This window comes from Quercus robur, chromosome 10, assembly GCF_932294415.1.
Source record: "Quercus robur chromosome 10, dhQueRobu3.1, whole genome shotgun sequence".
In the NCBI taxonomy this organism is placed as follows: domain Eukaryota; kingdom Viridiplantae; phylum Streptophyta; class Magnoliopsida; order Fagales; family Fagaceae; genus Quercus; species Quercus robur.
Window position 1 is genome coordinate 31,371,255 of NC_065543.1, and position 12,977 is coordinate 31,384,231.

Here is a 12,977-nt window from a genome sequence, read left to right on the forward strand (position 1 = left end):
ATTGTATTTTTTTTTTTCTTTTTTTGAGAATTCACTTAATTGTAATGACTTTTTGAACAAAAACATAATAGTGGGACCTAAAAAATAATAATAAATAAATAAGTCATTTATTACAGGACCCACATGGAACTCACAAACAATAGGAAAAAAAAAAAAGGCTAACTTATAATCTAATGTCAAATACACACAAATCATAAACTTATGAAATTACGTAATCTGTGAGCTCTTATGAATTTGATATTTTTGTAGAATTGGCTAGTTGCATCAATATTTAAGGCAGCAATATGATCCAGACCATTGTAAAATTTGGGATGTAACAGAAAGCTTGAGCCCATGCATGCAAGTTGTTGAACAAAATACTAAACAAAGAGATTTTCGAAAACTTTACAAGCACCACTGTTATTACACCAGTGCACACACGTGATTGTAAAGTCATGTTCTTCCCAGTTCTTCATTTGGAAGAACATGAAGGATTCAAAACGTGATTGTTGATGTTCTTCCCAATTCTTCATTTTATTTCCCAAGTCAGTCAAGTCATGTTCTTCATTTTCTTCCCCAACTAACATGTTTGGTTACCCATAAAATTAAAAAATCAAGATTTTCTTTTCTTTATTTGTGTGGGAGGCCAGAAAACTTGATCCCATTAGGCTAGAACCGAGGAACATAGAGGGCCCAACCACCAATCCATATAATTCAAGTGGGCCTAGGTAGACCGAAAAAGGGAGTTGACCGAAGAAGCAATTGATCTGAGGAAGGTACTCAAAGAAGGACAGTTTGAGGAAGCTAGGAAGATTTGTGAACCAAACCAAGAATGTTGATCCAAGAGAGGTAACAGTAACCAACGCAAATAAGAGTTAAAGGGAAACTTCCTGATGAAGTTACCATCACATTCGCATTAAATGCACTGCACCAACTAAGCGTGTTGTATTAATGGTCAAATGACACTTGAATAGTGTCTCACAACCTGTTACCTACCCAACATAGCCTCAAAAGGGGGAAAGGAGAAGGATGTGACAAATATCCAAGAGAGAGACCACCCACCATCCACGTGGAGGGCCAGGATTGAAGTAGTGGGACTAACAAAAGGAGGGGAACCCACATGTACAATGATAAGATCCTGAAAATAGACAAGAGAAAAAGAGAACACTGTAAACAAAAGTTCGATATTGTATTTCATTGAGTGTAAAGGCTCCTTAGCCGTTCCAAGGAAGATAGAACAAAGCAAACTTTGTCTTATTATCAGTTATTATCAAACTTTGATATCAATCCTTGGTGATGAGTTGTTGTTTAAAGTTCAACTGTTGGTCAAGGAACACATCTCTATAAATTAATTGTTGCGGGCTTTGGTCCAGACCCAATATCCTTTTGGGCCACCTGGATTTTAACCTATACAACTTGTATTTTCTTTGCAACCAATCCCATAAAATCATTTAGATTTACAAAACACAAAGACATTCAACAAGATTTTATTATTCTTTGAAACCAACACAAAATCACAACTCAAACCCATATTTTCTCACCTTTATGAGAAACCAACACAAAATCTGAGAAACCAAACACAAAACCCACCACTAACCCTAAATCCGAAACCACCAAACCCAAATCCCAAATTCGAAACCCATCAATAAGTGATTAGCGAAACCTAATGATTTGAAATCTCCACAGAGAGAGAGAGAGAGCAGTTTGAGAGATAATACCATATTCCTTTCTTACATGCTTTGGAAGGATTGTGAATCTCATGATATAATCCTTGAGGTTTGCGGTAAACTGAGAAAGTAAAATTTAGGGAAAGTGAGAGAGAGTTTAGGGAAGACGTGACAATGTGATTTTGTGTTTGGTTGCCAATTTTTTTAAAGAAAAGTGAAGAAATTTGCTACAAAATTAATCTTTAAAACTAAAAAAGTAAAATTTTATTTTTTGTTTTTGAGAATAATCATGTTATGGTGAATTCATGTTCTTCCAACAAAATAATTAAAGGAAAAGAAAACTTTATTTTAATTTTTTTAAAATCATAAGTTTAGAATTTTGTGGCTTTTTTTAATATTTAAAATGCTGACATGGCATTATTTAAATGCCAAATAACAAATTTTATTATTATTTTAATGGCCATGTAGGCGTTCTGTGTGCCAACTGTGTACTCCATTTTCCATATAGGTTATTTTTCGTTAGTGAGATAATGGTAAAAACCAAAATAGATTACATTCTTTATTTTGGAGACTTAAAAATGGTAAAATGAAAAAGTAGGGACCAAAATGAGAATGATACCAAAATTTAAGGGAAAAAAAAGTATTTCCGATGAAACAATATTACACAAAACTAAGCCCAAACCAAGCCCAACGACATCTTAAGACTTGTGCACTGCCCAAGTTGAAAACAAAAGCAGAAGTGTTTGTTCAATGAGTCCGGTTAATGTATACATTTAGGACATACATTTACAAATCCCTTTCTAGAAAATTTTTATTGAAAATCAAAAAAATTGTCAAAATTTTTTCAATACCTAATAAAACTATTTCTAAAAATGATATATTATTATAGTAAAATTCTTGTTCAATTAGCAAAATAAAACCGTTCCTGCTTCTTTTTGTCTCCCCCAGTGAAAAACAAAGGGTAATATATAATAAACTATCGAAGCAAGCTTCTATCTGTATTTGTAAATTTGTATTTGTAATTCTCTAAAACCCAACCGCTTTCTCTCACTCTAAACCCTAACACAGCAATGACTCCTCGCACCGATCAAGAAAAAGCAGAGTTCACAGACGATGACGATGACGACGACGACGACGTTTTGGACGATGACATCGAAGCCCTAAGGCGAGCCTGCATGATCACCGGAGAAAACCCTAACGACCTCATCAACAACAACAACAATAACAATCCCTCTCCGTCTCTGTTTTCCGCCGCCGCCGGCGACGACGACTCCGATGATGACCTCGAATTGGTCCGAAACATTCAGAACCGATTCTCCAACTCCAACTCCGACACTCTCTCCTTAAAGCCTCTCCGTTCTCTCCCGCCGATAGCTTCCGACGACGACGAGGACGATTTCGAAACTCTCCGCGCTATTCAGCAGCGATTTGCGGCCTACGATTCCGGTAACTGCTCCTAATAATCTCGTTGTTTTGTTGGATTATCATTTTCTAATTTGCTGCGAAACCTTTTTGTTTGGTTGTTGATAAGATTTGTGGTTGAAAATGTTGGTTCCATAGTTGTAGTAGTAGAATTTGGAAGAGTAAGTATAACTGAAAATGTTGGTTACAACATTTCTATAATAAACAAATTGATAGGTTGAATAATTTAGTGAAATCTAGACGTTGAACTACATTACGCTCATAATGGTGAAGTTCCATCTTCAAACTTAGTTTTTCATGATTTGTGAATTCTTGTGGATAAAAATTTGTTTATTAACAAACAAATATCTTCAGTATGTGTTCAAATGATTTAATGCTTTTGATTAAGAATTTATTACAACATAGAAATTATTTAATTGATAAGGATGCTCAATTGTAAAGTCACCTTGATGATGACGAAGCCTGAACAATTCTTTATGTGGAGTTAGACAGCACGACGCTATCCAAATATTGAGGTCCTAAACTTTTAATTTTGATCACAAATAAGCAAACAACAAAAGTGTCATACCAAGCACATAGTTATAATACATAAGTCGTTCCCTCACATCCAATTTTTGTTTGTGAATTTGAATGGCACCACTCGCGACTAATATGGACTAAGTGGCCACTTTAATTTATGAGTTTTTGAGGTCAAATTTCAATTTTAAGGGGCCAGGTATGAATTTTTTGAACAAAACTCTCAAGACTCAAATATTACCTATTAATATATAGAATTAAAAAATCCAAGAGCTTTGTAGCTCAATTGGTACCTTCTAGAGTTTTCAACAAAGACATCCTGGTTCAATTTCCCCCCTCCCCCATTGTAGCTATCAAAAAAAAAAAAAAAATAGTATTAAAAAAAAAAATTTATCCGGGGATGGGCGGGGAGCATGTGCTCCCTAGTCCCTTCTTAGTTCCGCCACTGACCATTATGCTTTATTGTTGTGTTAGCACTGATTGAGATTCATTGTAACACTTTTTTTTTTTTTTTTTTCTGTAAATTTATGTCTTCGTGTTTTGGTCCTGTCTAAAAGAGCTGGTGCGTGTGGTTATATTTGCAGATACTTTGAAACAAGGAATTGGGTTTGGGGGTTCACTAAGTAAACCTCAGCAGCAGGTTGATGCCTCTAGTCTATCCTTGGAGAAGGAAACTAGCAATAATTTGATTGTTCATAGAACTAATTCTAGTGAAGGATTTACAGATTCTGAAGATTTTTGTAACACGCGTCCACTCAGTGAAAATTTGGGAATCCAGCCATCTAGTTTTGTTGAGAACCATCAACTGGGTGCTTCTAAGTCACCTATGTTGCCACTTAAGAAGTCATCCTTCCCAAAGTCTGCTCTGTTGCTTATGGATGCCATTAAAAAGAATAGATCCTCCCAGAAGTTCATTCGGAGTCAGTTGGTTAACTTAGAAGCAAGAATTGAGGAAAACAAAAAGCTCAAGGAGCGTGTTAAAATCCTTAAAGATTTCCAGGCTTCTTGCAAAAAAAGAACCGGGCGAGCATTATCACAGAGAAAGGATCCTCGTGTCCAGCTTATTTCGGTGAAAAAATCCTTGGTTTCTAAGGATTCAAAGGTTGGTTGATATTTATCTTTTCATTTGGCTTTCTCAAATGTTTTTTTATTTTTTATTTATTATTATTATTATTATTTTTAATACTGAGACCAGTTCTATATATGTTTTGCCATTTGCAGCTTAAATACTGATAATACTTGACCTTTTTTTTTTTCTAAATAAGTGTAATATTCATTACCCACCCCAAGAACCTAAAAAAAAAAAGTCATGTATGTTAAGAAATCAGTTTTTGAGAATCTGATCTATGCACATAATAAAGAGTTAGTACCTAGTAATCTAAGACTGGATTGCACTCCTTAAACAGAAAACCAAAAACAAAGAAGCAAGAGGACCAATTGAACCTGTTCTCTTTTAAATTCCATTGATTTACTCTCTTTGTATGTAATGATTGGTGTTTGTATTCTTTAAGAGTATTTTGTGTACACCTTAAGGGAAAGAACGCTTGACTATTCAACTTAAATTAAATCTCAGATTTTGGGTACACTGTTTGAGTTGCAGCAGGTGTATTGCTCTGATTTCGGTTCAGGTTTAGACTTTCTGGCCTTCTTGGACAGTTTGTCTTTTACCTTTTTGTGCTGATTGTTTTTTGATGCATTCTTATCTTTTCTCTTTCTTTTGAGTGTCACTAGTACACTCCCTGTGTACTTTGGCCTTGGCCTTTCTTTTTTCTTCTCTATTTCAATAAAGTTATTTTCTTACTGATAAAAAAAAAATTTGTGTATGCTTTGTGTTCATGAAGTATTGCGTCTTTCTCAATAAAAGTTTAATACTTAAAAAAATTAAAGGAAATAAATGAAAACTGGCTGGCTGGACTAAATCATTTAGGATTAGTTCTAAAGGCTCAACCAAATTTGGGTGAGAAGGGAGAGAGAGCAAATAACTGTTAAGATTTTTTTTTTTTTTTTTTTTTTTTTTTTTTTTTTTTTTTTTTTTGTGATTGCTAGTCATAATTTCTTATTTTTCTTTTCTTATATAGAATTGCAGAAGTTTTCAACTTGCTTTATATAATTTACTTGTCTGTTTTTCTCATGTTGACATCTCTTTCTTGTTTCTGTAGGTTAATGATAAGCGGGTTCATGCCATGTATTATGGTCCAGCAGAGAATTCTCATGTTACTAATTATAGAATGGCATTGACTACCTTCCCACTTTCATTAGATCAGAAAAAATGGTCAAAGGCAGAAAGGGAAAATCTTGGAAAGGGAATAAGGCAACAATTTCAAGAAATGGTGCTTCAAATTTCTGTGGATCAATTCAGGTATAAACAGGGGTTTTGTGTGTGTGTGTGTGTGTGTTAGTGTTGTGCCCTTAAATTTTGGACAGAAGCTTGGTTGTTGCTGTTGTTGTTGTGCCCTAAAAAATCATGCTGTGTTTGATAACTCAAGTTCTTAGCTACTTGCATCTGATGTTGAACTTTATGCTATAAAGCTCCATTCTCTTATACTGAACCATGTGGTCTGGATTATTTGATAAAGGATAAATGATTAGCAGAACATGCCTGAAGTCCATTTTTTTACATTTGATAAAGAATACATGACTAGCAGAACATTCTTGTGCTTCAGTAACTGATGTCTGACAGTGGCTGACTTTCAGCTTTAATTAATTGGAAATTGGGTTTTGGTTTGATATAGAAATTATGGGTTGATTGGAGTTTAAACGCAGAAAGTATTGAGAATTAGGTTTGAGATTTAATAGACTAAGATATGTTCACGTCCGATTTCATTTAATCTTTAGACCCTTTTTTTTTTTTTTAAGTCATAATCTTTAGATCAATCAGAGAAAAGTAAAGAGAGAAGAGAAAAGATTAATGAGGCAAGTAGAAGATGAATGAGAAATTTTTTTTATTGATAAGGTACACATGCCCTTGGAGGGTTTGGAACCCACAATCTCATCCTCCGCTCACACTCATGGGAGGAGGAGGAGGTGCCATGAGCCAGAACTCATTGACTGAATGAGAAAGAAATAGGAAACTAGAAACAAGAGAGATGTACCAAGGGGGTTGAACAACGCTCTAAGTTGTCAATTTTCAATAATCTACCATGCTCTCCAACGTGATAATTGCAATTTACAACTCTTATGTAATGCTGCAGAAAACATATAAAGAAAAATAAACTTCAGCCCATATTATTAAATACACCATGGCCCTATATTAAAACCCTAATTAAAAATACCTACTGAATAAATACTGACTACCATGGACACTTAATTGGACCAAAAAGACTTCTATAATTGAATAGGGCACATAAAATGAGTTTTGGGCTTCCTCGATGATACTCTTTTCCAACCAGCCTATTGCTACAGCATAAGTTATGTTATGAAAGTAATTGTTTAGAGAGTAACATTCAGAATATGACTAATTAATGAAACATTCAGAATGACCCCTTATAAAAAACTATAATGTAATTTTTTTTTACCAGGCATCACCAAAAGCATAAGCTTGAGGAAAAAGCCTTCTGTCATTATGATCTTAGATTTTGAGACCATGTAAATTCTGTCTTTTTCAGGCCTCAGACTTTGCAAATTAGTCCCCATGTATAGTTGAGACAATGTAGAATTAAAGGACCTAGTTATATCACTATTAGATGATTTCATACACAGATTCCAAATCCATGTATATGGTGCTCAGAAGGAGAAAAAATAAACTAAAAAATAAAGAAAAAGGCATAATACTAGTAGGGTACCAAGTTTGTGTTACTGGATCTTCTTCCTTCTTGTTTTCATAGACATTTCTACGTATATTGAGAATATTGCCCTTATTTGGGTAACATTGTTTGTGGACATTCGACTTTCTTATTTGGTAACATTGTTTCATAGGCATGCTTCCCTGACAAATGTCTTTTTGATAGTGATTTAGATGGATCTTGTGGAGATTCAAATGATTTCGACAAGATTCTCGTATCAATCAAAGATCTTGAAGTTACGCCAGAAAATCTCAGAGAGTTTCTACCCAAGGTGAATTGGGAGCAATTGGCTTCGATGTATGTTGTAGGTCGCTCCGGTGCTGAATGTGAAGTAAGGTATGTGTTTTCTTAATGGTTAGATCTTATGTTATATAAAACTTCTTTGTCTTCAAATTTTCTGTTTCGAGTTGTGCAGTTCTTGACTATTGTTTTCATGTTTATTGATTTCCTATGAAGCATATGTGTCCAATGAAGCGAACTTTGCAGATGTCTATGATAATCACCATCACAGACACATATAGCATACTTGGGCTTGAATAAAAGTGCGAGGTCATCATAGATCATATAGGTGGGATCCATACATGATGTGTGCTTTACTCAAAACAGTCTTGCTAAATGCGTCTGTGATGGCTGTCATCACAGACGTCTGTGACGCTCTCATTTCCTTGTGTCTTTGGAACCACAGTCACTATTTAAAAATTGATTGCTTTGTTTATTTTCTAATGGCTAAATATGTACGTTTGTTAATTCCTTTAGGTGGTTGAACTATGAAGATCCCTTGATCAACCACAATCCATGGACGACTATGGAAGATAAAAATCTTTTGTTACTTGTCCAAGAGAAGGGGATCATTAACTGGTTTGATATTGCAGTATCGCTGGGGACAAACAGGACCCCATTTCAGTGCTTGGCACGTTATCAAAGGAGTTTGAATGCTTCCATACTAAAAGGGGCGTGGACTAAGGATGAGGATGCTCAACTTTGTGCGGCTGTAGAGGTCTTTGGTGAGAGCGATTGGCAGTCTGTAGCATCTACTTTGGAAGGACGGGCTGGTACCCAATGTTCTAATAGGTTAGTTTGCTATCTTAAAAGATTATTTGAGTTTGTGTTTATTTCAAAACTGGCTTTGTTCGCATTTCTTTGAGCCCTATCATTCCACATCATTTTTTTGCTTTTGGTCATTTTCTTTTAAATCTTTTGAGGACTGGTTGTGCTCTGTTGCTGCACTCTTTCTTTTGATGGCATGTTGACCATCCTCTTTCAACTTGTGCCTTGTAATAAGCCACCTCATCTTATATAATTATTTCTGTATCTGGAGTCTCTTCATTTTACCAATATTGGGCCTTTTCTAACCTAAGCAAGGTGCATATATTTTCTATTCCCTTTTGTCTATCAAGTCATTATCCCAAAAATACAATACCGTGGCATATTTATGTGATTGATATAGTACTTATGGTCATCTTTTTCCATGTAGTCAAATGAATTATATATCTTGCCATTATTTGACCTGAGTTCAAGGTTACTAAATATCTGATTTCTTTTTGCAAAGAATTTTGCTGATGTTGCCATATGCCATTTTTAAGTTCTAAAAACATATATACAACCAAAAAAAGAAAAAGGAAAAAAATCTGGCTTTGCTTTAATCAATCGTTTATTTCCAGATTTTTCTCTTTGACACATTTTTCTGGTTTCCTTCTTGCAACCATTGATTATATGCTTTGGATAATGTTGTATTCTGAAGATGACATTTTTAGGACTTGGTTGTGTCTGCTCACTGGAAATTAATTAATTTCATCATCACATTTTATGACATGCAGATGGAAAAAATCTCTTCATCCTGCCAGGGAAAGAGTGGGGAGGTGGATTGAAGATGAAGACAAACGCCTGAAAGTTGCTGTGATGCTTTTTGGGCCAAAAAATTGGAATAAGATAGCTCAATTTGTGCCTGGTCGAACTCAAGTGCAATGTAGAGAAAGGTACTATGGAATAATTTTAATTCAATCTAGATGCTGTGGTTTGAGAAAATTGCTAATTCTTTTGATTCTTATGACAGATGGGTCAATAGTTTAGATCCTTCGCTAAGTTGGAGTGAATGGACTGAAGAAGAGGATTCCAAGTTGAAAGCAGCAATAGCAGAACATGGATATTGCTGGGCTAAAGTTGCTGCATGTGTGCCTCCACGTACAGATAATCAGTGCCGAAGGTATGAAGTTTTTGGATTTTATGGGATGGACAGCTAGATCTCATTATGTCAAAATGTTTTACATCTATTTTTTAGCGACTATATATAGTTTTTTTTAACCTTCTTCAATTGCATCTTCTTTCTTTAAAACCAGGAGATGGAAGGTGTTACTTCCACATGAAGTGCCCATGCTTAAAGAAGCTAGAAGAATACAGAAAGCTGCTCTCATATCCAACTTTGTAGATCGGGAGGTGGAACGTCCTGCCCTTGGTCCTAGTGATTTTCATCCATTACCAATGATTGGTTCAATATCAGAACCAGAAAACGAAAATTCTTGCAGTAAACAGAAGGGAAGATTAAGGTATAATGTTCAGACACTTGTCTCCATTTTTTTTTTTATTGCATTCTGTACTGTTTCTGACTTGGTGCTCCCTCAATGCACAGAGGTAAGGCAACATCCAAGGAGAAGAAGAATGCAGCTTCATGGTAAGTTTGTCTACTTGTCTAGTTTGATGCTCCATTTACAGTTGTCATAGAAGCTTTCTAGGATTTCTTAATATTTTTCTTTTCTTTGAATTACAATGGTGGATAAGCTATGCCCCTTTAATATTGTTTCGTACTATCTATAAAGGTTGACTCTGCTTTACTCAATGAGATTTTTTCCCCCTATGAATGCAGCAATGTTCCAAGGAAGATCAGATTCAAGAAGTGTGAACAACAATCTCAAGTTTGTTCTGGTACTATAGAGAAGAAAAAGCATCCCAAACCATGTTCAAAGAGAAAGAAATGCATCAAACCAGTTGCAGACAACCAGAGTATTGTGTTACTGCCTGAAAGTTTGGAATCAGGGACAACTAATGGTGAATGTGTAGAGGCTGCTATTGATAATAATTCTACATCAAACAAGAAGACATCCAAGCATTGTTCTAGGAGGATCAAATGCACTACAGATTTGGGGGGAAACCAGAATGCTATGTTGTCTTCTGCAAAGTCAATGTTGTCAGGAATTACTAATGATGAACTTACACTTGATCATGTATCTTGTCTGGATTCAACATTGTTACCTGTAACCAATTGTGAAGTGGTTGATTCAATGAATGAGCATGTGCGGGCAGGGAAGGAGAGACCGACTAAACTGCAATCAAAAAGGAAAAAGTGTATGGAATTGGCTGAGGATAGCCACAGTTTCTCATCACATCCCGAAAGTGGGGAGTTCGGGAAAACTGATGGTGAAGGTGTGGAAAGCAGCATTTTGGATATGGGAAAAGGGGCTGTAAAGCAACAAAAAAGAAGGAAAATAAGAAATGAGCCATTGGAGAAATGCCAGGATGTATCTGTTCTGTTCCAACAAGATACGTTGGAAGTCTCAAAACATAGAAACATTTCTTCTAAGCAGATTTTAGGGGCAACCAATGGAGATGACGTTACTCTTGCTTGCTTTCTTCATAATAAACCAAAGAAGAGAAGGCTTGAAGTGGCCAAAAATACCAGCCAGGCCTGCTCTTCATCTAGTCCAAAAAAGGGTGTCGAGTCACTTTCCAATGTCTCAGATAAACTTAAGTATGGAAATCAAAATTTATCTACCACGCAAGATAAGGAATCTCAGGCATGCTGTCTGGGTGGAAATCCTGATGAGTTGTTACCTTGCAAGCTGCAGTCTAGTCATTTGGTGGATATGCCAACCATAATAGATAGTGACAATGGACCTGATAGAAGAGATCTTGTCCAAGGGCAGCATGCTGCTCATGACCCAGTGAGCTTCAGTCCAGAAGGTGATTGTGAAGAGGATGGTGATATTACTCTAGCTTGCCTTCTGCGAAATAAATTGAAAAAGAAGAAAGGATCCAAATTGATTTCTAGAGTAAATAGACATAATGATGGAAATCCATCCAACATGCAAGGTTAGGAATCTCAGACATGCCGTAATGATGAATCTCCTGTACATTTGTCACCTTGCTGCCTGCTGTTTGGTCATTCTGAGGATATGCTTACCTTCATGACTAATGATGAGTCTGGTCAGCTGGATACAGTCAAATCACTGACTGTTGCTCTACATGAACCGGTTCGGAGAATCTTTGAACATCAATCTGGAACGTCCTTACGAGTCTGGCTTGCTTTTCATGAGGATATACTAAACCCTCATGGCTAAGGCTAATGATGAGTCTTGCTTGCTTTTTGTGAAATAAGTTGAACAGTCGGCTTCAGGCTAACAGAAGTGGTAGCCAAAAAGGATTGATCAACTTCAAGATTATAACTCCTCCGAGAATGCCTTTTTGTCATCTTGCAAGTATGATGTTAAATCATTCAAATGATATACCAATCATCGTCATAGCTGGTGAGAATCCTAGTAGATAGATTTTGTGAAAGGCGACATCATATCTCTTCTTGTAAGGTGAATAACTAGGAAGCATATTCATGAGGATGTGATAAGCCCCATACACTGGTGTCTCCTCCCCCTGGGGTTTTGAGGTCATATATAGTTGTAAATTTAGTTTTGTATAAGCGAGAGAGGAAATTGGGATTCCGGTGTTGGGACTAAATCAGCATATCATATTGAGTCCTAAATGCTTGTCCAGTTGAGTTAGTATAGTAAGAGGTGCATATTCTTGTTAAGGGAGCAATTTTGCCGTGTTACATTCATAGAGCAACATTCACCATTTATTATTGGTGTATTTTTTGTATCTGCCTTTATTTTTGTCTCGGTTGCCTGGTTGAGATATTGAAAATTTTGAAAGAATTTCTTGTATTTTGTGGTGCAAATTCTGTTTCTGACACATTTTGTAGTATTTTTTTTTTGTAAAAATTCCAACTTAGTGGACTGAAATGAAAAATCTTAAAATTCAAGGAATCAAAATGAAAACAACCCTAAACTCCTAATATAATTTACACTTTCATTTATAATTTTATAATTGTAAAACGAGATAACAAGGAAAATAACAACAAATTAGTCTCAAAACATTATCCACATGTATTCAAAATCAAACTTTTTTGATCATACGCTAAACTTGTCATTTTTTTTTTTTCCAGTAGAAATGCTTAATTTTCAAGCTTTATTTATTTTTAAAATTATACATAGAACTGAGAACATGAGTTTTTAAATTGAGTGATAAATAATAGCCAATCCATATGAAAATTTGGTATACATGTCAAAAGGGCTTATAATCCAAGAATAGTAATTTTTTTGTCCAAACCTCTCTCTCTCTCTCTCTCTCTCTCTCTCAATTCGCCTCAAAAGAAAAGGGTTTACGGATTTGATTTATAGCATTAGCAAAATATATGGAGTATCAATTGGTAATTAGCCTGCCACTTCTTGTCTCATCCCAACAAAAGTAAAGATAAAAGGTTATTTTTAATTGAAATTTCTCCCCTAGGAATCCTCCACTTAGAGATATTTCCTAGCAAATTTAAAATCCTATGAATCACAACATG

At 35.4% G+C, this 12,977-nt stretch overlaps 1 protein-coding gene across 2 annotated transcripts; it reads left to right on the forward strand.

The window, feature by feature from the left end:
* The first annotated feature begins 2,595 nt into the window (after positions 1-2,595).
* Positions 2,596-12,308, forward strand: LOC126703696 (uncharacterized). Of its 2 annotated transcripts, XM_050402750.1 has the most exons (11): positions 3,021-3,092; positions 4,169-4,224; positions 4,310-4,686; positions 5,744-5,943; positions 7,532-7,702; positions 8,123-8,437; positions 9,184-9,342; positions 9,420-9,569; positions 9,703-9,909; positions 9,993-10,034; positions 10,227-12,308. In XM_050402750.1, exons 3-11 carry the CDS (start codon positions 4,411-4,413, stop codon positions 11,452-11,454), a joined length of 2,748 nt encoding a protein of 915 aa, XP_050258707.1. In that variant the 5' UTR covers positions 3,021-3,092; positions 4,169-4,224; positions 4,310-4,410; the 3' UTR covers positions 11,455-12,308. The 2 variants fall into 2 exon arrangements, with proteins under 2 accessions (XP_050258706.1, XP_050258707.1); XM_050402749.1 differs by having other exon boundaries at positions 2,596-3,092; positions 4,169-4,686.
* Positions 12,309-12,977: the final 669 nt, after the last annotated feature.